We start from the raw sequence: 23663 nt of genomic DNA, 5'->3' as shown, positions 1-23663 counted from the left end.
AATTGGCTGAAGTCTGGCATCTGTGATGCTGGGGACTGCAGGAGGAGGCTGAGATGGATCATCAACTCGGCATTTCTGGCCGAGGATTGTTGCAAATGCTTCAACCTTATCTTTCGCACTGATGTGCTGGGCTCCCCCATCATTGAGGATGGGGATATTTGTGGAGCCACCTCCTCCAGATAGTTGTTTAATTGTCCACCACCATTCACAGCTGGATGTGGCAGGACTGCAGAGCTTAGATCTGATCCGTTGGTTATGGGATCGCTTAGCTCTGTCTATCACATGCTGCTTACGCAGTTTGGCACGCAGTTAGTCCTGGGTTGTAGCTTCACCAGGTTGACACCTCATTTTGAATATGCCTCGTGCTGCTCCTGGCATGCCCTCCTGCACTCTTCATTGAACCAGTGTTGGTCACCTGGCTTTACATACCCAAATGAGCAGCGGTCCTAATACCGACCCCCGGGAAACACCACTGTAAACTTCCCTCCAGTCCAAGAACACACGTTCACCACTGATCTCTGTTTTCCATCTCTCGGTCAATTTTGTATCCACGCTGCCACTGTACTTTTCATCCATGGGCTTCAATTTTGCTTACAATATAATGGAATAAATTTACCAGCATTCTTGCCAATGAATGTACCTGAGCTACAGTGTTGCACTGACAGGTGATTTTGCAGATGCTCACAGCCCAGCTGATTGACAGTAACAGCAATAGGCTGAGGGCCGGTGGGGGTGGGGGAGGGGGAGTGGTAGGGATAGGGGGCGGAGCGCGCACGGCGGGGGCGGGGCAGGGGGCGGAGCGCGCACGGCAGGGCAGGGGGCGGAGCGCGCACGGCGGGGCAGGGGGCGGAGCGCGCACGGCGGGGCAGGGGGCGGAGCGCGCACGGCGGGGGCGGGGGCGGAGCGCGCACGGCGGGGGCGGAGCGCGCACGGCGGGGGCGGGGGCGGGGGCGGGGGCGGGGGCGGAGCGCGCACGGCGGGCAGGTGAAGCGAGAGCGCGAGCCGGCGGCCTTGTCTGTGAGATGGCGACGGTGGCCTGGGTGTTGCTGTTCCTGCTGCTGTGCATCGGTGCTGGTGGGGAGGAGAATCGACCCAAGGCCGGCAAGAAGAAGAAGGATATCCGCGATTATAACGATGCCGACATGGCGAGGCTGCTGGAGGAGTGGGAGGTGCGGAGCCCCGGGGTTTGTGTGAGGGGGAGGCCGGCCTTGGGAGCTCTCACTGGGGCGGCCTGTGGGGCCTCTCCGCGGCCTCCAAGCCCCAGTGCTGGAGTTGGAGAGACACAGGCTTGGCCGCTCTCTGTGGGCACCTTCCGGCCCTCAGTGTGGGGATCCAGGAGTCAGGCTTGGTCCGCCGGCTCAGCCTCTGAATTTATCCCACACTGAGGGAGGGAGCCAAGACCGTGAAGTGGGTTTGAAATAATCTTGTCAGTGCTTCTGATTTTGTTTAAATCAGGTTCTGTCACCGATGTGGAAAATTCTCCATGAGCTAAAGAGTCTTTTTGCCTCAGTTCTATACGTAGAATACAATAACTCGCGAATAGCTTATCTTTGGAGAAATATCAGTGTTAGTGTTGCTATGGGCATCTTGCACAGAGGCGGCCATTTGGCTCATCGTGCCTGTGCCGACTTCTTGAAAGAACTGTCCAGTTATCCACACTCCACATAGCCCTGTAAATCTTTCCTTTTCAAATGTTTCTGTGATTTCCTTTTGAAAGTTATTGAATCTGCTTCCATCATCCTTTCAGCCAGTGCATTCCAGATCATCAGGACATGTTGCTGATGAGCAGCTCTCTAGAAATTTGCGACAACAACTTGCATTAGAGATGCTATATAAATGCAGTGAAACGTCCCAAAGTGCTTCACAGGAGTGTTATAAAGCAAAATTTGGCACTGAATCACTTAAGGTGATATTAGGGAAGATGACCAAAAGTTTGGTCAGAGGTCAGTTTGAAGGAGGAGAGAGATGGGGCAGCCTAGAGAGGGATTCGAGAGCTTGGATCCTGGGCAGCTGAAGGCATGGCCACCAATGATGGAACAATTAAAATTGGGAATGTTTGAGGCCAGAATTAATAAATGTGCATCTCTCAGAGAGTTGTGCCACTGGAGGAGTTTACAGAGATTGGGAGGGTGAGGAAATTGGAGAGATTGAAAACAGGATAGAATTTCAAAATTGAGGCGTTGCTTAACCAGGAACAAATGTAGGTCAGTGAGCGCAAGGGAGTGCAGCACAGAAGCAAGCCATTTGAGCCATGGTGCTCATGCCCACCTTTTCCAGCCCCCTATAAAATGTTTTTTTTTCAAATATTTATTCTTCTCACTTCAAAGTTACAATGGATTGTGCTTCCAGCACTTTCTAGTAGAACATTAACCTATCATTCTTTTGGTGATCTTAAAGCTATATTCACTAGTTAATGATCTGCCAACCACTATAGCGATCAGCAGGGACTATCATTTCAAATTGGGCTGAGAGCCAATTTGAAGCCACTAGAAACTAGACAACAAACTGGATCTAGATTCCCAGTCTGTGTGCTGGTTTTCTGATCTTCCACAACTATGAATCTGCTCTTCAGCTTCAAATTGGGAAATTGTTAATAATGCTGGACTTTGTAACTTGATTATGTTTTAAAAAAGTGATTTTTTTTTCCATGTAGTTTAAGATGGAATCACAGAAGTCAGATGAGCTCACATCAGCTGTGCTTAAAGACAAGACAGAAATCTTGGTTATCAGGACAGCTGAGAACCCAGATCAAAGACCTTTTTTGAACAGCAGAGACTGCAGGGGTATAGCACCTGAAAAGCAATGGGTTTCATCCTCCCAGACTTTCAGTTTGTAAACAAGGAGTCAGTGATTCTTCGGATGTAAATGTGCATGGCAGCTGCTAATACCTGGAAACAATGGAAAGCCCGGGTGGCTTTGCTGTAGCCAGACTTGTGGACTTTGCAGCAAAAACAAAAAGTGCTGGAAATACTCAGTAGGTGTGGCAGCATCTGTGGAGAGAGAAGCAAAGTTAACGTTTTAGGTCTGTGATCTTTCATCAGTTCAAGAGACAGGGTGCCAGGGTGTATCGATGAGGAAGGAGGCTGACTGGGTGGCGCAGCAGTCAATCAGCTGAGTTTTGGACATGTTGCAGTTGAAGAATGGTAGATTATCATCTGAACAGCCAAATGTTGGAGATCCAACTTTAGGGTCTCAAATCAGCAATAAATAGTTCCATGAAATACTTTCATGATTTTCATTCCCCACGATCGGCATCCACAGAAACCAGTTGACAAGCTGCTCAATTAAACATACTGGGAAGTTCCTCAAAGCTGCTCCCATTTTGCCATCAGAAATTGGACATAAACCTCACTTACATACTTCACTTCCAGTAAAGTTAAGCAGCTGCAGCTCTGAGGAAGTGCCCAGCCATTGTGTTTTGTTTAGCAAACAAAATGTTGCAAATCTTCAGTGTTTAATATTTTTATTGTCTGTTTTCAAGAATTGACCCTGGGATGATTTTGCAGATAAAAGTATTACGGAAACAAGCTTTGCAAATTCCGGACGTTCCACAAAATAATTCCTGTTGTGGGTTTATGTTTGTAAAAAATTTATGTCTTCAAAGTTGTTTCTGTATATGTTCAATATTGAGCAGGCTATGGTCTATGCTAAAGGTGAAGCTTATTTAAAAAGTCAGTATACTGTGGACCCTTTCCACCACAAACCCTTAAATACTTAAGTCAATGCCCATAGGCAAGAGGCTATTCAATTGCAAAAGCCGAGAAAGTTTTCAACTTGCAGAAAACTTTAGAAGCAGCATACTTGATTGGTGTCCTTTTGGGCTTATGCCAGTGGAGCACGATGGAGTGGAGTTCAGATTAATATTTAAATCTACAACAATCAGAAAATTGAAGTGCACTTAGCAAAATGATCATTTATTCTCCAGCAGAAATTTGTATTGCATTATCTTTATACAGAAAGACGATGATATAGAGGAAGGGGACCTACCAGAACACAAGAGAACTCCTCCACCAATAGACTTTTCCAAAATTGATGCCGGCAATCCTGAAAACCTTCTGAAGATGACCAAGAAAGGCAAGACGTTAATGATATTTGCGACAGTGTCTGGGAATCCCACTGAGAAGGACACTGAGGAGGTTACCAGTCTTTGGCAAGGCAGTCTGTACAATGCAAACTATGATGTACAGAGGTAAGTGTCTGAGCATTATAGTTGAAAAGCTATAGTTAACTTGTGACTGGACAAAACTAATTCTGAAGCTTAATTTTACAATATTTTGGCAGTATTGTTGCATGATGATGGGAAAGGATCTCTCATCTGTGCTGAGCTATGCGCATGAGAGCTTTAAACTGGTCTCTGCTCTTGTATTAACAAATGAAATGAGGTCTGTTCAGTCCAGTAATCTGTTCAGTGATCGCAGCTGAAAAATGCACGTGCTGGGTGAAAACAGATCCTGGTTGAATAACCAACTGACATTACTGTCTATATTTGCATGTGAACAGTTGCTGCTTGGATGGTGTAGTGGGGGAGTGTTAGTATTTTTGGATCTGTACCCCAGTATAGGCCATTGCATTTGAGAGCAATTTTGGAGTAGGAGGAAAGCAGGAGATTTAAACATTATTTTTAAAAAGGAATGTATTAACATTGTCAAGACTGAGATCAACAAATTTTTCTTGGATATCAAGGAATTTTGGACCAAAGGCAGGCAAATGAAGTTAAGGTGCCAGTCGGCCATGATCTAATTAAATAGTTAAACAGACTGGAGGGGCTGAATGGCCGCCGCCTTTTCCTATATCTGATAAATTGCTGCTGCAAGGCCCAATTGCAGGAACGTTCCCTGTATTTGAAGTTGGTTACTTTTGAAGCTCAAGGCGCAAACTCAAACATGACCAGTTACACTGAATATTTGGAGTTGAGTCACTGTGATGTGTGTAAATAGGCACCATAGATTAGGATTATGAAACTTATCTGTAAGTACTAACTATGTGGTACTCAGCAACTGCTGTATTGTTGGAGCTGTCCTGTTTCAGATGAGACATTAAACCGAGGCCCCGTCAGCCCCCTCAGGTGGACATAAAAGATTCAATGGCACTATTCGAAGAGGAGTAGGGGAGTTCTCCCTGGAGTCTTAGCAGATATTTATCCCTGAAACAAAATTAAAACAGATCCTTATCTCATTGCTGTTTGTGGGATTTTACTGGGTGCAAATAGACTGGCACATTTTGTGCTTGACAACAATGATTGCAAATCAATGGTACTTCATAGGCTGTAAAGCATTTTGGGATGTCCTGAGGTTGTGAAAGATGTTATAGAAATGCAAGTTTGTTCTTTCTAACACTTGAACAAATACAATGATCTTGAGATTATTTGCTGAAGTTGATGAATTTACTGCTACTTTAGGCTTTAACTATCTTGAAATACTGGCAGGCGGAAGGATTGAATAAATCCTAAACCTGTCTGTCTATTTTTAAAAGACACAAAACATTCCCTGTAAGCTTGCTGAGAGCATCTCCAATAATGATGGGTTTACCCATCAAAGTTAAAGCAAGTATTAGTTAATGTGAAACAGGAGTGGGAGTCTGTAGCAGTCATTTTCTATGTCTTTTCCTCAGGAGAAAGAGGGAAAGATCCTTAAATCCGTGGTTGAAGAGCCAGCAATATGCAAATACTGTTGGTTGTGATTATAAAAAGAAACCAAGGTACAAAATACCGGAAACACTCCAGGTCAAGCAGCATCCTTCATCAAAGCTTATGCCCGTAACATTATCTCTGCTTTCTCCATTGATCAGCCTGACATGTGGGAGTGTTTCCAGCATTTTCTGTCATTATTCCAGATTTTCTAAACCTGCTGTTTTTGTCTTTATGGTATAGAGACAAGGGCCAGAATTTTACAGAACCCCCAGGGAGCCAGATGGTGGCCGGGGGGTGGCAGCGTGAAATGAAGCGGAAGGCTCTGGGAGGCCTTCCTGGCCTGCTACTGCCTCCGCCCCACTTTGTGGGCCCCGGGGGGAGAAACGGGCCGCCTGCCCCAGACCAATCGAGGCCCTTAAGGTGGCCACTTAACGACCACTTAAGGGCCTTCACCCACCTCTATGGGTATTTTACCCGTGGTAAGCAGGCGTCTGGTAGACGTGAAAGGCCGCCCAGCGATACCTGTGGCCTTCCAGTGCACGTGGGGGGGGGGGGCCGGACAAACGGGCACAGGGTGCCCGATTGAGGGCTGCCCCCGCTTCCCCAATCACCCCCAGGACCCGAGACACCCTCCCCCCCCCCCCCCCCCCCAAAACAACCACACTTGCCACGCTGGGCCACGACCAATCTGCCTGACGAGGCAAACCAAACTTGCCTCGGTCCTGGCTCCATGTCCTCGGCTGGGCTGCAGTCCCAGCAGTGGCCACTGCTCCTGGTGGTGCAGCTGGGACTAAGAGCTGCTGGCCCGATGATTTGCTGTCAGCTCATTGAGGCGGGCTTTCCTCCCTCAAGCGGGTGGAAGTCCTGCCTCTGAACAATTAAAGACTGTGGACCCGTAAAATGTGGGTCAGATCCCTGGGATAGGCGGTTGCGCCACCGACATTTACGTCGGTGGCAAGCTCACGTCCGCCTGCCGTAAAATCCAGCCCAAGGTATCTTAAAGTGGATCAAGTATGTGGACAACCTGGACTTGTTGCCCTTAAAGGAGGCGGGACCTCAAATAAGTGAGGCTTTAACTGACCTTTACTTTTGTGAAGTTACTAAATTCAAGACAGCTTCCTGGGGATTGGAAAGGTATTCACGTGAAAGCTGCCTTTTAAAAAATTTTTTTTTATAATTAGAGACCAAAAAGGGCAGAGGCAGGAGAATAGCTGAGGTGCTAAATGAATACTTTGCATCTGTTTTTACTAAGGAAGAAGATGCTACCCAGGCCACAGTGAAAGAGGAAGTAATTAATACACTAGAAGGATTTAAAATTGAGGTATTAGATAGGCTGTCGATACTTAAAAGTTGATAAAGCATCAGGACTGATGAGATGCATCCAAGGATACTGAGGCAGGTGAGAGTAGAAATTGCAGAAGCACTGGCCATAATTTTCTAGTCTTCCTTAGACTCGAGGGTGCCAGAGGATTGGAGAATTGCAAATGTTTATCCCTTGTTCAAAAAGGGTATAAGCAACTGCAGGCCAGGCAGTTTAACTTCGGTGGTGGCGAAACTTGCAGAAACAATAATTCGGGACAAAATTAATAACAACATGGACAAAGCCATGCACAGATTTGTCAAGGGAAAATCATGTTTAATTAACTTGCTGGAGTTTTTTTGGAAGAGGTAACAGAGAGGCTTGATGAGGACAATGCTGTTGATGTAGTGTACATGGACTTCCAGAAGGCATTTGATACAGTGCTGCATAACAGACTTGTGAACAAAGTTATAGCTCATGCAATAAAAGGGACAGTAACAACATGGGTACAAAATTGGCTGTGTGACAGGAAACAGAGTAGTGATGTTTTTTGGGCTGGAGGAAGGTTTGTAGTGGAGTTCCCCAGGGGTCAGCGTTGGGACCCTTGCTCTTCCTAATGTATATTAATGACTGGGCACAGTTTCAAAATTTGCAAATGATATGAAACATGGAAGCATTGTGAACTGTGAGGACGATAGTGTAGAACTTCAAAAAGACACAGACAAGTTGGTGGAATGGGCGGACAAGTGGCAGATGAAGTTTAATGTGGAAAATGTAAAGTGATTCATTTGGTGGGAAGGATTTAGAGAGACAAAATAAGATCAAGAGTGCAACTCTAAAGGGAGTACTGGGGCAGAGGGACCTGGGTGTATATGTGCATAAGTCATTGAAGGTGGCAGGACAGGTTGAGAGAGCAGTTAATAAAGCCTACAGTATCCTAGGCTTTATTAATATGGGCATAGAGTACAAGAATAAGGAGGGTTATGTTGAACTTGTATAAATCATTAGTTCGGCCTTGGCTGGAGCATAGTGTCCAGTTCTGGGTGCCGCACTTTAGGAAAGATGTGAAAGCATCGGAGAGTGTAGAAAAGATTCACAAGAATGGTTCCAGGGATGAGGAACATCAGTTATAAAGGTAGATTGGAGAAATTGGAACTCTTTTCCTTCGAGAAGGCTGAGAGGTGATTTGACAAAGGTATTCAAAATCATGAGGGGTCTGTACAGAGTAGATAGGGAGAAACTGTTCCTACTTGTGAAAGGATGGAGAATGAGAGGGCACAGATTTAAAGTAGCAAGAGAAACAAAAGCAACACAAGGAAAAACTTTTTCATGGAGTGAGTAGTTAAAGTCTGGAATGCACTGTCTGTGTGGTGCAGGCAGGTTCAATCAAGGCATTCAAAAGGGAATTAGACTGTAATCTGAAAAGGAAGAATGTATAGGGTTATGGGGAGAGGCAGGGGAATGTCACTAGGTGAATTGCTCATTCGGAGAGCTGGTGCAGACATGATGGGCCGAATGGCTGCCTCCTGCACTGTAACAATTCTATGATTCTGTGAAGAGGCTTAAGACACATACCTGGACACTAAAACAATAAATGTAAGATTAACTATGCAGATAATCTTTGAAATGACCATGAGAGATCTCATAAGTGAATATTTAGAAAAGCATAACTTACTGAAGGTCAATCAACATAGAAAAAGAAAGTTTTACTAATTTTGAATTTCTTGAAAAAATGTTAGAGTTGAGGTGCGAATGTCTGCCTAAACTTGGGTGAGGCACATTTTTCTCCCAGCCCCTGATATGTTAGTTTTATTAGTCCATAGCTAATTCTGAAGTAGAGTTCGTCTTTTTAATGTAAGGAATAGTGCTAAAGATTTATGATGAATGAAACAGCCATCGAATGAGCAATACACTGATTAAAAACTTAATCACTTTTATCATGGTGGATTCGATATTCTTTACTTGAAAGTTGTGCTAGTTTGTTTAATATGATCTATAATCACAGAATCATAGAAACATACACCACAGAAGGCGATCATTCGGCCTGTTTGAAAGAGCAGTTATCCTTAGTCCCACATCCCCGCCTTTTCTTTGCAAACCTGTAAGTTCCACATCCTCATCCCCTGTCAAACTCCCTTTTAAAATTACTTATGGAATTAATTTCCGCCACCTTTTCAGATAGAGCGTTCCAGATTCTCAAAACTGAGTAGAAAAAAATTCTCATCTGCCTTCTGGATTTTTTTGCCAAGGGTTTGGATCTATGACCTTCAGTTAATAATATCCTTGTTTAATTATTTAGCTGCTTATGTGACGTTGACCATAATTGTAGTTGTATAACTTGTCATTTCCTCCAGATTGTCACTTTTTGCACTGAATTCAAATTTTTAAAGCAATTTTTAAAATAAAAGTAAATTTAGAATCTAGCGTTAATTTAAATTATCAGAAAATTTGAATTAAATTTTGATTTAAGATGAGTAGACTGTACTGGCCTTTTCAGTACCAGCAGGAACAAGAGCTTCCCAAGATGCTGGTCTAATGGCAGGTTAACTTTCTGTTCAGAGGTCCAAATTATTAATTGCATATTTAGAATAAGTGAGGTATAGCTAGTTTCATTTGCTTAAGCTGCAAAACGGCCTTATTACAGATTGTATATCTACTTATTTGCTGATCTTATTACTCTGATGAAGCTAATATTAATTGGTCTTGAACCATGCAACAAGTTGTTTTGTAGCCAATGTCCTGTGATGTACTGAATTCAGTGACATTAGGATTTCAGTCAAGTGTAATGACTGGTGATCATGTGAAATTTTTGTACTTTTATACACTTGAACTCTAGAAAAACAGTATAATTAGAATCCTGTTCTTCCTAACTTGGGTTGTGATTGGAAGGAGCTTTTTGAGTTGTGTAACATTTGAGTGAAGTGTTAGGATGGCAGTAATTGGAGCAATTTGGGGTGATGAGAGTACCACTTCAGGTTTATTAACATAATGCTAAGAAGTATTGACTTAAATTTCCAATTTTTCCTCTTGGTTTAAATTCCCCTGGCTCTTTAAATCAGTTCATTTTAGCCCTATCTAAAAGTTAACAGTTAGTTTAGTGTATGTTACCTGGGCCCACTGCCCTCCCCCAGCCACACCTGCTCTTTGTTTTCTCAATGAAATTGATCCGGATGAAACTGACGAGCACAGCTGCCGATACTTCAATCTCCGATCCTGCTGTCTTCACAGTCCAGAGTGTCTGCAGCCACGGCATGCGGTAAGTCCATTGAGGTGAAGAAGGAGCTGCGGGACCCGAGAGAAGTCCTGTGAAAAGGTGCCCCGAACACCCAAAACATCCACGAGCGGCCCCCCCGGCCGCAACTTCAAAGCGCCCGCGGGAGATGGCTCGGAGAGCATCTGCAGCGCACTGTCGGCAATGCTGCATGCCTTTATTTAAACCACTGCAAAAAAAAAACCCTTAGCAAATGTAATCACCTCTAAGTCTGCCAAATGATGCTTCACCTCCCGAAGGACGTGGATGAGCTTTCCGGACGTCGAGGGTGGGCACTGAGGAAATGGCTTATTACCTGCACCAGATTCCACCCCCCCTCCCCCCCCCTTTACCCCCCTTCCACACCCCCCCACCCCCGTCCCCTTCCCTGCTCCACCCTCTCAGCTCACCCCCTCACAACCCCGTCCCAGCCCGCCCCCCCTCGCACCATCTTCACCCCGCACCCCCTTCCCCTGCACCCCCCCCCACCCCCTCCCTCTACCCCTCCCCCTTGCATCCCCTCCTCCCACCGGCACCATCCTACACCTGTGTAGGGGCCCCAACAACCCCACTGCCTTGTGGGCGTCTCGGGAGAGACCAAGGCTAAGGGAGTAAACCCTAACAGAAAATCCGGAGCGGAACCCCGTAGGCGGTCATGTGTCACCTTTGGCATGTTTCCGGCAGTTCCTGCAGCCATACTGGTGCCAAACGTCGTGTCCTGCACTCCTTTGGACCCCACCAGAAAGGCCGAGAGGGGGGTTTTGACGACTGGGCAACTCTCAACCTCCATAAATTTGCCCAGGCATGCGCCTTGGAGAGGTCACTCCAAAATCACTGACCACCTCCAGGCGTGATAATCTCTCGAGATAAGGAGGCCCAAAAGAAAGAAAGACATTGGTACAAATATACTGATGACACCTAGTGATAACATAGTGAAGGTGCTTGGGGTTTGGGCGTCGCTGGCTAAGCCCAGCATTTATTGACAGTTACATGGCAGCTATTATAGATTTCCTGCAAGAAAGTCAACTCCATTGGCATGTTCAGGGATTATAATGCAGCTAACAGTGTGGTCTCCATCAGTATATTTGTTTCTTGAAAACTCAGAATTCTGTTCCTTTCTGTTCTCATTCTAATCTAGCAGTATTTCCTAATCTTACTACCTGTTCTCCGTTATCTGCTGTTTTACTGTAGTGCAAATGCTGTAAGTTTTGAAACAGAATTTTTCTAAGTATTTAATCAGTGTCTTGGGACAGTTGTAGTGCAACTAGGAACAATATGACATGCCTGGTCCCATTTAACATACTTGCTTAGTACTTCCTATAGCTCTATATGGCTTATCTTGGTCATGATTTCCTACATTTACTTCAATTTTGGAGTGTGCTAAATTCTGCTCCTTGCCTATTTTCTAAGGCTCTACATGTGAATTTGATTTTATAAACATTATTTTTACAGTAATGTGGTCATTCACTCCATTTCATGCACAGGCTTTCTGAAAGAACTATTCACTTAGTCCCATATATTTGCCCTTTTTCCAAACTTCAAGTATTTTTCCTCACCCTTTGTATATTAAGGATTCATCTTTCACCACAGTTTCCAGTGGGACACTGAAAAGCATTTATTCTAACCACTCCCCCACTCTGTTTAACTAACTCGATTGAGTGTCTTGATGAAGGTAATGCAGTTGATGTGGTATACATGGCCTTCCAAAGGTATTTTTATTTGATAAAGTGCCACATAATAGGCTTGCTAGCAGTGTTGAAGCCCATAGCATAAAAAGGACAATGGCAGCACAGTTATTATGTTGGTTGAGTGACAGTAAATAGTAGTGGTGAACAGTTGTTTAACTGGAGGAAGGTACACAGTGGGGTTCCCCAGGGGTTGGTATGAGGACCATTGCTTTCCTTGCTTATAGTACAGGGTATAATTTCAAAATTTGCAGATGACACAAAACTTGGAAGTAGTGTGAACTGTGAAGAGGATAGCCATCGACTTCAAACAGACATAGACAGCCTGGTGGAATAGGCAGGCAAGTGGCAGATGAAATTTAATTCGGCAAAGTGTGAAGTGCAACATTTTGGTAAGAATGAGGAGAGAAAATATAAAACAAAGGGTGAAAGTCTGGAGGGGGTGTAGGAACCGAGGGACCTGGGTATATGTGCACAAATTGTCGAAAGTGACAGGGCAGGTTGAGAAAGTGGCTAAAAAGGCATGCAGTATCCTGGGTTTGTAAATAGATGCATAGAGTACAAAAGCAAAGAAGTTTTGATGAACCTTTTATCAAATGCTGGTTTGGTCTCAACTGGAATATGGTGTCCAATTCAGAGCATCACACTTCAGAAGAATCATGATGACACAGTAGGAGGCCTTTTGGCCCAGTGTGTCCATGCCAACTCTCTCCAGAGCAATCCAGTCATTCCTATTCCTCTGCTCTATCCCCATAGCCCTGTAAGTTTATATCCCTCACGTGCCCATCCAATTTCCTTCTGAAATCATTCTTCATCTCCACTCCCACCACCCTCATGGGCAGGGAGCTCCAGGTCATTGAGGGGGTGATGGTGGTGTAGTGGTAATGTCACCTGAGCTAGTAATCCAGAGATCCAGCTTAGTGTTGTGGGGATAGGGGTTCAAATCCCACCACAGCAGCTGATGGCATTTAAATTCAATTAATTAATAAAATTCTGGAATTGAAAGCTAGTCTCTAATGATGCCATGAAAACTATAATTGATTGTTGTAAAAACCCATCTGGTTCACTGATGTCCTTTAGGAAAGGAATTCTGCCTACATGTGTCTCCAGACCCACAGCAATGTAGTTGACTTTTAATTGCCTTCTGAAATGGCCTAGCAAGTCACTCAGTTGTCAAGGGCAATTAGGGAAGGGCAGCAAATGCTGACCTTGCCAGTGATGCCCACATTCCATGAAAGAATACAAACAATTACCACTCGCATTAAAAAAATAAGTTGTTCCTCACATTCCCCCCCCTACATCTCTTGCCCAAAACCTTAAATCTGTGTTCCACAGTCCTTGTACCATCAGCTAGCTAATGGGAACAGCTTTCCTTTGTCTACCTTACCTAAACCTGTTATAAATTGTACATTTCTATCAAATCTCCCCTCAATCTCCTTTCCTCCAGGAAGAACAACCCCAGCTTCTTCAACCTAACATACGAACATACGAATTAGGAGCAGAAGCGGGCCATTCGGCCCCTGGAGCCTGCTTCGCCATTCAATAAGATCATGGCTGATCTGTTTGTGTTTTGAATTCCACACTCCTATCTACCCCCGATACCCCTTGATTCCCTTGTCTAACAAGAATCTATCTACCTCCACCTTAAAAATATTCAATGTCCCCGCCTCCACCACTCTCTGAGGCAGAGAGTTCCAAAGTCGCATAACCCTCAGAATCTAGCGAATTTTGAAAAATTAACACCACTGTATCTACCTCATTAGCCACCTCTTTTAAGACCCTCGGGTGAAGTCCATCAGGAGACCCGAGGACTTGTCGGCCTGCAGCTCTATCAGTTTAGTCAGTACTGCTTCCCTGGTGATTGTAATTTCACCAAGTTCCTCTCTTCCTTCCACCTCCTAATTTATAGCTATTGCCGGAATTTTTTTTGTATCCTCTATAGTGAAGACAGAAGCAAAATATTTGTTCATTGCATCTGCCATTTTCTTATTATCTACTATTAACTCTCCATTCTCACTCTCTGGAGGACCAACACTCATTTTACTTACACTTTTCCTTTTTAAATACAAGTCGAAACTCTTGCTACCGTTTTTACATTTCTAGCTAGCTTCCTCTCATACTCTAATTTCTTTCTCCTGATTAACCTTTTAGTCATTCTCTGTTGTTCTTGAAAGTCTGACCAATCATCTTTGTGCAATTATATGCTTTTTCCTTGCATTTGATGCTTTCCTTAACTTCTTTAGTTAACCATGGATGATGGGTCCTTCCCTTAGAATTTTTCTTTATAGCAGGAATAGATTTATTCTGAAATATCCCCTTAAATGTCTGCCACTGCTTCTCTGTTGATCTATCTCCAAGCCTAATAACCCAGCTCACTTCAGCTAGCTCAGCTTTCGTGCCCAGTAGTTGCCCTTATTCAGGTTTAAAATACTAGTCTTAGACCCACTCTTCTCTCTCTCAAACTGGATGTAAAATTCAATCATATTGTGGTCATTGCTACCTAGAGGTGCCTTTACTCCGAGATAATTAATTAATCCTGTCATATTACACAATGTCAAGTCTAATATAGCCTGCTCTCTGGTTGGTTCCAGAACATGCTGCTCTAAGAAACTATCTCAGAAGCATTCTATGAACTCCTCTTCCAGGCTGCTGTGACCAATCTGATTTTTCCAGTTTATATGTAGATTGAAGTCACCCATGATTATTGTCGTCCCTTTATTTCAAGCACCCAATATTTCTTCTTGTATACTTTGTCCAACATTGTGATTACTGTTCGGGTGCCTGTAAACCACTCGTGACTTCTTTCCCCTACTATGCACTGGAGTGCTGACTTGGGTTGCAGTAGAGTGCTACAGTGGAAGTTTGGTAAGTGAGGATAATTAAGGGTTAATTTTATCTTCAATCTAATCTGTCTTTTATTTAGCAGATCAACTTAACAGTTGCTGTTAGGGTTGGGGAAGGTGAGTTTTAGACCAGCTTTAAACAGGGTTCACTCAGGCTCTGCTTGCAGCTGCACCTTGTTAATTAGAGAATTGGTTTAAACCAGTCTTCAGGGGGCTAGAGTGAGTCAGTATAAAAGTGAGCCATCTTACAGTGCTGACTTGGGTTGCACTAGAGTGCTGACTTGGGTTGCAGTAGAGTGCTACAGTGGAAGTTTGGTAAGTGAGGAAGTTTGGTAAGGAGGGAGCGAGGAGCTCCTTTCATTTCCTACCTGTCCTCAGAGTGAGGGGAGCCCAGAGCTTCCAAAGAGCACAGCTGACTGGGCGAAGACTCGTAGGGCAGAGTTCCGGACCGCTAAGTATAAAAAAAACTTACCTCTGGTTAAAAAAAACAGTGATGTCACAGGAAAGCTGTGACCTGATTGGTTGGTAGGGAATTTTTTTTTAACTGAATTTGAAAATAAAACATTGATAAAAATTGATTAAAACCCTAATTAACTAATAAGTAGAGTAACTAAACCAGAGTGAGGAGATTACTGTATTTAGTTAGCATTTAATATTTATTGTAGGAATCTAGCACTAGGGACCATATAGTTATAACAATTTAGTAAGGATTTAATAAGTATTTATCTTAAATTAATTTATTAATTAGTGCTAGAAATGTCAGTTAGAGAGGTCAAGTGCTTCACCTGTGAGATGTGGGAGGTCCGTGACGCTTCTAGCGTTCCGGATGACTACATCCGCAGGAAGTGTACCCAGTTGCAGCTCCTCACAGACCGCATGGATCAGTTGGAGTGGCAACTGGATGCACTTAGGAGCATGCAGGTGGCAGAGAGCGTCATAGACAGGAGTTTTAGAGAAGTGGTTACACCGAAGGTGCAGGCAGATAGATGGGTGACCGCTAGAAGGGGCAGGCAGTCAGTGCAGGAATCCCCTGTGGCTATCCCCCTCTCTAACAAGTAGACCGTTTTGGATACTGTTGGGGGGGATGGCCTATTGGGAAAACATCAGCAGCCAGAGCAGTGGCACCATGGCTGGCACTGTTGTTCAACAGGGAGTGACAAAGCGCAGAAGAGCAATAGTTATAGGGGAGTGTATAGTCAGGGGCACAGATAGGCGCTTCTGTGGACGTGAAAGAGACTCCAGGATGGTATGTTGCCTCCCTGGTGCCAGGGTCAAGGATGTCTCTGAATGGACAGGGGGCATTCTGAAGGGGGAGGGTGAACAGCCAGACATTGTGGTACACATCGGTACCAATGACATAGGCAGGAAGAGTGACAAGGTCCTGCAGGGGGAGTTTAGGGAGTTGGGTAGAAAGTTAAAAAACAGGACCTCTAGGGTTGTAATCTCGGGATTACTCCCTGTGCCACGTGCCAGTGAGGCTAGAAATAGGAAGATACTGCAGCTAAACACGTGGCTGAGCAGCTGGTGTAGAAGGGAGGGTTTCAGATATCTGGACCATTGGGATCTCTTCAGGGACAGATGGGACCTGTACAAGAAGGACGGGTTGCATCTAAACTGGAGGGGCACAAATATCCTGGCTGCGAGGTTTGCTGGCGTCACTCGGGAGGGTTTAAACTAGTGTGGCAGGGGGGTGGGAACCAGAGCAGTAGGAACCAGAGCAGTAGGACAGCAAGTGAAATAAACGAGGGGGAACTAGTAAATAAGGCCAGTAAGACTAAGAGGAAGAGCAGGCAGGGAGATGTTGAGGAGCACAGCGGGACTGGTGGTCTGAAGTGCATTTGTTTCAATGCGAGAAGTATAACCGGTAAGGCAGATGAACTTAGAGCTTGGATTAGTACTTGGAACTATGATGTTGTTGCCATTACAGAGACTTTTTTGAGGGACGGACAGGATTGGCAGCTAAATGTTCCAAGATTTAGAAGCTTCAGGCGGGATAGAGGGGATTGTAAAAGGGGCGGGGGAGTTGCATTACTTGTTAAGGAGATTATGACAGCTGTACTGCGGGAGGACACCTCGGTGGGGTCGTGCAGCAAGGCAATATGGGTGGAGCTCAGGAATAGGAAGGGTGCAGTCACGATGTTGGGGGTTTTCTACAGGCCTCCCAACAGCCAGCGGGAGGTAGAGGAGCAGATATGTAGACAGATTTTGGAAAGATGTAACGGTAACAGGATTGTAGTGGTGGGTGATTTTAACTTCCCCTAAATTGACTGGGACTCACTTAGTGCTAGGGGCTTAGATGGGGCAGAATTTGTAAGGAGCATCCAGGAGGGCTTCTTGAAACAATATGTAGATAGTCCAACTAGGGATGGGGCCGTACTGGACCTGGTACTGGGGAATGAGCCCGGCCAGGTGGTCGAAGTTTCAGTAGGGGAGCATTTCGGGAACAGTGAGCATAATTCCATAAGTTTTAAGGTACTTGTGGATAAGGATAAAGAGTAGTCCTCGGGTGAAGGTGCTAAATTGGGGGAAAGCTAATTATAACAATATTAGGCAGGAACTGAAGAATTTAGATTGGGGGCGGCTGTTTGAGGGTAAATCAACATCTGACATGTGGGAGTCTTTCAAATGTCAGTTGATTAGAATCCAGGACCAGCATGTTCCTGTGAGGAAAAAGGATAAGTTTGGCAAGTTTCGGGAACCTTGGATAATGAGGGATATTGTGAGCCTAGTCAAAAAGAAAAAGGAAGCATTTGTAAGGGCTGGAAGGCTGGGAACAGACGAATCCCTTGAGGAATATAAAGACAGTAGAAAGGAACTTGAGCAAGGAGTCAGGAGGGCTAAAAGGGGTCATGAAAAGTCATTGGCAAACAGGATTAAGGATAATCCCAAGGTTTTTTTATACGTATATAAAGAGCAAGAGGGTAACTAGGGAAAGGGTTGGCCCGCTCAAGGACAGAGAAGGGAATCTATGTGTGGAGCCAGAGGAAATGGGCGAGGTACTAAATGATTACTTTGCATCAGTATTCACCAAAGAGAAGGACTTGGTGGATGATGAGCCTAGGGAAGGGAGTGTAGATAGTCTCAGTGATCTCTTTATCAAAAAGGAGGAGGTGTTTGGTATCTTGCAAAGCATTAAGGTAGATAAGTCCCCAGGGCCTGTTGGGATCTACCCCTGAATACTAAGGGAGGCAAGGGAAGAAATTGCTGGGGCCTTGACAGAAATCTTTGCATCCTCATTGGCTACAGGTGAGGTCCCAGAGGACTGGAGAATAGCCAATGTTGTTCCTTTGTTTAAGAAGGGTAGCAAGGATAATCCAGGAAATTATAGGCTGGTGAGCCTTCCATCAGTGGTAGGGAAATTATTAGAGAGGATTCTTCGGGACAGGATTTACTCCCATTTGGAAACAAACGAACTTATTAGCGAGAGGCAGCATGGTTTTGTGAAGGGGAGGTCTTGCCTCACTAATTTGAGTTTTTTGAGGAAGTGACGAAAATGATTGATGAAGGAAGGGCAGTGGATGTTATCTATATGGACTTCAGTAAAGCCTTTGACAAGGTCCCTCATGGCAGACTGGTACAAAAGGTGAAATCACACGGGATCAGAGGTGAGCTGGCAAGATGGATACAGAACTGGCTCTGTCATAGAAGACAGAAGGTAGCAGTGGAAGGGTGCTTTTCTGAATGGAGGGATGTGACTAGTGGTGTTCTGCAGGGATCAGTGCTGGGACCTTTGTTGTTTGCAGTATATCTAAATGGTATGGAGGAAAATGTAGCTGGTCTGATTCGTAAGTTTGCGGACGACACAAAGGTTGGTGGAATTGCGGACAGTGATGAGGATTGTCAGAGGATACAGCAGGATATAGATCGGTTGGAGACTTGGGCGGAGAAATGGCAGATGGAGTTTAATCCGGACAAATGTGAGGTAATGCATTTTGGAAGGTCTAATGCAGGTGGGAAGTATACAGTAAATGGCAGAACCCTTAGGAGTATTGACAGGCAGAGGGATCTGGGCGTACAGGTCCACATGTCACTGAAAGTGGCAACGCAGGTGGATAAGGTAGTCAAGAAGGCATACGGCATGCTTGCCTTCATCGGTCGGGGCATAGAGTATAAAAATTGGCAAGTCATGCTGCAGCTGTACAGAACTTTAGTTAGGCCACACTTAGAATATTGCGTGCAATTCTGGTCGCCACACTACCAGAAGGACGTGGAGGCTTTGGAGAGGGTACAGAAGAGGTTTACCAGGATGTTGCCTGGTCTGGAGGGCATTAGCTATGAGGAGAGGTTGGATACATTTCTGATTGTTTTCACTGGAACGCTGGAGGTGGAGGGGTGACATGATAGAGGTTTACAAAGTTATGAGAGGCATGGACAGAGTGGATAGTCAGAAGCTTTTTCCCAGGGTGGAAGAGTCAGTTACTAGGGAACATAGGTTTAAGGTGAGAGGAGCAAAGTTTAGAGGGGATGTGCAGGGCACGTTCTTTCCACAGAGGGTGGTGAGTGCCTGGAACTTGTTGCCGGGGGAGGTGGTTGAAGCAGGTACGATAATAACGTTTAAGAGGCATCTTGACAAATATATGAATAGGATGGGAATAGAGGAATACGGTCCCCGGAAGTGCAGAAGGTTTTAGTTTAGGCTGGCATCAAGATCGGCGCAGGCTTGGAGGGCCGAATGGCCTGTTCCTGTGCTGTACAGTTGTTCTTTGTTCTTCTTCCTTATCTCCACCCAAACCAATTCTACATCCTGATCTCCTGAAGCAAGGTCATCTCTAACTATTGCACCAATGCCATGCTTGTTTAACAGTGCTACCCCTCCACCTTTACCTAGCTTCCCATTCTTCTTGAATGTCATATACCCCTGAATATTCAGGACCCAATCCTTGTCCTCCTGCAGCCACATGTCTGTAATGGCTATCAGATCATATTTGTTTACTTCAATGTGCACCATTATTTCGTCTACTTTATGAATGCTATGTGCACAGAAACTTTAGTTTTGTCTTTTTGTTATCTTTGTCACATCTAGTCTCGACTGTTGGTGTGGTCTTGGGTTTTTTCTCTCTGTCCGTTCCTACCATTCTCTGACCTTCATTTCCTATATTGCTGTTCTGCTCTCCTGCCTTGACTGTACCCCTTGGTTTGCTCCATTATAACTAAAATCCCTCATTCCTGGAAACATCCTGGTAAATCTCCTCTGCACCCTGTCAAGAACTCCCACATCCTTCCTAAAGTGTGGTGACCAGAACTGGATGCAATACTCTGGTTGTAGTCTAACCAGAGCTTTAAGAAGGTTCGGCATAACCGTCCCTGCTTTTGTACTCCATAGAAAAGCCTAATTCGTATGTTCGTATAGATAGATTCTTGTTAGACAAGGGAATCAGGAGTTATCAGGGAAAAAAATGGGAGTGTGGAATTCGAGACACACAGATCAGCCATGATCTTATTGAATGCCAGAGCAGGCTAGAGGGGCCGAATGGCCTACTTCTCCTAATTCATATGTTCATACTCAATACTTCTGTTTATGAAACCCAAGATCCCATATGCATTGCAAACTACTCTTAATATGACCTGCCACCTTCAACGATCTATGTTCATGAGCACCTAGGTCCCTCTGTCCCTGTATACTGTTTAGAACTGTGTCATTTAGTCGATATTGCCTTTCCCTATCCCTTTAGAGAAGGTACAGAAAAGAATTTTTAGAATGGTTCCAAGGATGAGGGACATCAATTACGTGACTAGATTTTCCCATAGAGAAGGTTGAGAGGAGATTTGATTGAGGGGTTTAGACAGTAGATCAAGAGAAAGTGTTCCCAATGGCAAAAGGGTCGACATCCAGAGGACATTGATTTAGGGTGATTGGCAAATGAACTAACGGAGACATGAGGAAAAACATTTTTACCCAGCGAGTGGTTAGGAGGGTCTGGAATGTGCTGCCTGAGAGCTTCGGTGGAGGCAGATTCAGTCATGGCTTTCGAAATGGAGTTGGATAAGCACTTGAAGAGAGAAAAGTTGAAGGACTGTGGGGAAAGGGAGGGTGAGTGGGACTAGCCGAGTTGCTCTTGCGGAGAGCTGCAGAGACATGATGGGCCGAATGGCCTCGTCTCTGCTGTGACCTTTGTGATTTTCTCTGTCTTTCTCTTTCTTCCTCTCTGTCTCTCTTCCTCTAGCCCCCTCCCCCTCGGTTAATGCCACATTTTGTGCTCTCTAGTTACTAACTCACCGACTAAAAAAAGCAGCTTTATATACTTCATTAAAATCTGCCCATTTTAGATCCCTTTATTAGATCTTTTTTGTTGTAGTGAAAGCCCTTTTTGTTCTCATACCAAAAGCCTCTTAGCCTGGGATCATAGTGAATCACAAAGTTAACATGCAGGTACAGCAAACAATTAGGATAGCAAATGGTATGTTAGCTTTTGTTACAAAGGAATTGAAGTATAAGAGTAAAGAAATCTTACTACAATTATATAGGGCATTGTCAAGCTCACACCTGGAATAGTGAGTGCTGTATTGGTGGTCTTACCTAAGGAAAGACATACTTACCCTAGAGGGAGTGCAGTGAAGATTCACTCGACTGTTTGTTTCCTGGGATGAGTGAATTGTCCTATGAAGAGAGGTTGAGTAGACTAGGCCTGTATTCCTGGAAGTGTAGAAGAATGAGAGGTGATCTAATTGACAGGGTAAATGCTGAGAAAATGTTTGCCCTGGCTGAGGAATCTGGAACACTGGTTCACAGTCTCCGAATAAGGGATCAGCCATTTAGGACTGAGACGAGGAGAAATTTCTTCTTTGAGTTGTGAAGCTTTGGAATTCTCTACCTAAGAGAATTATGGATGCTCAGTCATTGAGTATATTGAAAGCAGAGGTCGGTAGATTTTTGGGCATTAAGGGATATGGGAATGGCTGCGTTTTGCTGACAACGCAACGTAGTACTGGCACATGCGCAAATGCAGCCTCATCGACTGTAACGTCACTGTCTGTGACGTCTCAGGCAACTGTCAGTAATAGAGATGGCACTGCTCAATTTGACAAAAAAAAGTCAAGTTTAACCCAACACCCCCCCCCCCCATCCCTCAATGGCCGCGATTACCGCCTCAATCCTTCCCAACAGTACCCCGCTCCCTCTCTCAATCACTGCCTCAATCGCCGCTTCTCTTTCCCGTGATTGCTGCTTCTCTTCACTCTCTACCATGCCTGTATGCTCGCCGTTCATTCTCTTCTCTCCCAACTGCTCAATGCTCCATCCCGCCTCACTGCTTCCCCACCTTGCTGCTCGCACCCTGCTTGCTAACCCCCTGCCGCTCTTCCGGGTGGCAAGGCAGGATGGAGCAGTGGGAGGCAATAGTGAGCAAACGGGTGTCGGAAAGAGCGGCGAGCAGTCGGGAGCGACAGGAGGGAAAGGTAGCATGCGGGCACAGGAGGGAGCAGGGAAGAGAAGCGGTGTTTGTGGGAGTGGGGTACTATTGGGGATGGAGGCAGTGATCGCAGCCATTGAGGAGTGGGGCAATGCTTGGACATCATTACGTAGTGACGTCGCCGCACTCGTGAATTCATACCGCAAGCTGCCAAATGTCCAGATGCATTGACAACTACAGCAATCACTCTGCACTTGCTCTGTGTTATCAGGAGGCACTTGATGTGGGAATGTGCGGGAAGGTGGGATTGAGGTAGAAGAATGGTAGAGCAAGTTCAAAGGGCTAAGTGGCCTATTCTGGCTCCTATTTCTTATGTTCTGGACTAATACAAAAGTAAAATACTGCGGATGCTGGAAATCTGAAATAAAAATAGAAAATGCTGGAAGGACTCAGCAGGTCTGGCAGCATGTGTGGAGAGGAAAACAGTTAAAATTTCAGTTTGATGACCTTTCGTCAGGATAGGAAAAAGTGAGAATGTTAACAGTCTCTGTAATCTCTCTATCGACTGGATATCTTTCCAAAACTGGACAAAGTATATTCTAACTGGCCTACCCAATGATTGACAGGTTTAGTATTACACAAAGTATGTAATGAAATATGACCAAGCTCACTTTTTCCACAGGCAGTGCAACTCGCCAAGTCATTAATGCTGAATTTATATTAATTTGAAAGGAATTTCTGCATCAAAACTTCCATTGCAAAGTTAATTGATTAACATTGAGATATCATCACTTTGTTAAGTGTTTAGATCTGTGATCTTCAGTGGAACTGCTGATCAACATTGATTTTAAGATTGTAATCACAAAACCAATCTGGTACTTTAGATAGTACAGTTTCGGATTCAGCTATGTCTTTACATGCTGATTCTATGCTCAGTCTGATCCTTCTGAGGTGAAGCACGGTGGGGAGAAGTGGGGGATTGTGCAAATGGTTAACTAATCCTTACTGTGATAGTAAGCAGTATTTTTTTACACCATCAGTGTCAGTCTTTAGACCCTGCTTGCTGGTCAGGAGAGCAGAGCAGTCCTGTAGGCAATTCACTCCAGGACGTAGATTCTGATGTGTCACGTTTTGATTGATTAGTATGTGGGAAAAGTATTCTGGTAACATCCTTCCGCATAAAATCCCCATTGTGTCATGTGTTGATTGATATGGAATAGTACAGCACAGAAGGAGCCATTTGTCCCTTTTGAGTCAGCGCTGGTTCTTTTGAGGAGCACTGTTAGTCCCACTCATGCACCCGCCCTTTCCCCATATCCCTGCAATTTTTTTCCCTTTGAAGTTTTTATTGGATTCCTTTTTGAAAGCTACTATTGAATCTATATTCACTACCCTATGAGGCAGTATATTTCAAATCCTAACCACTTGCGTTTTTTAAAAAAGCTTCAACGATTTGGCTGTCTTGCCAATCATAAATTTGTGCCCTCCGGTTATGAACTCTTGGAAAGGATTTATCTTAATTTACTCTATATAACCCCTTCATATTGGGGAGACTGAAGCTGTTGTTTTCATTTTCTGCTCCAAACTCTATTCTCTAGCTACTGACT

At 44.6% G+C, this 23663-nt stretch overlaps 1 protein-coding gene across 1 annotated transcript in view; it reads left to right on the top strand.

Moving 5' to 3' along the window:
* The first annotated feature begins 961 nt into the window (after nt 1-961).
* Nucleotides 962-23663, top strand: part of mesd (mesoderm development LRP chaperone) — a 33334-nt gene continuing 10632 nt past the window's right edge. Inside the window, exons 1-2 of the mRNA XM_068017725.1 lie at nt 962-1169; nt 3957-4189. Of these exons, the coding sequence (XP_067873826.1) occupies nt 1023-1169; nt 3957-4189 (380 nt within the window). The 5' untranslated portion in view covers nt 962-1022. The remainder of the gene's footprint in view (nt 1170-3956; nt 4190-23663) is intronic.

Source organism: Heterodontus francisci, chromosome 38 (genome assembly GCF_036365525.1).
Source record: "Heterodontus francisci isolate sHetFra1 chromosome 38, sHetFra1.hap1, whole genome shotgun sequence".
Classification (NCBI taxonomy): domain Eukaryota; kingdom Metazoa; phylum Chordata; class Chondrichthyes; order Heterodontiformes; family Heterodontidae; genus Heterodontus; species Heterodontus francisci.
Note: the sequence above shows the minus strand (reverse complement) of the source record. Positions and strands in the feature narration are given on the sequence as shown.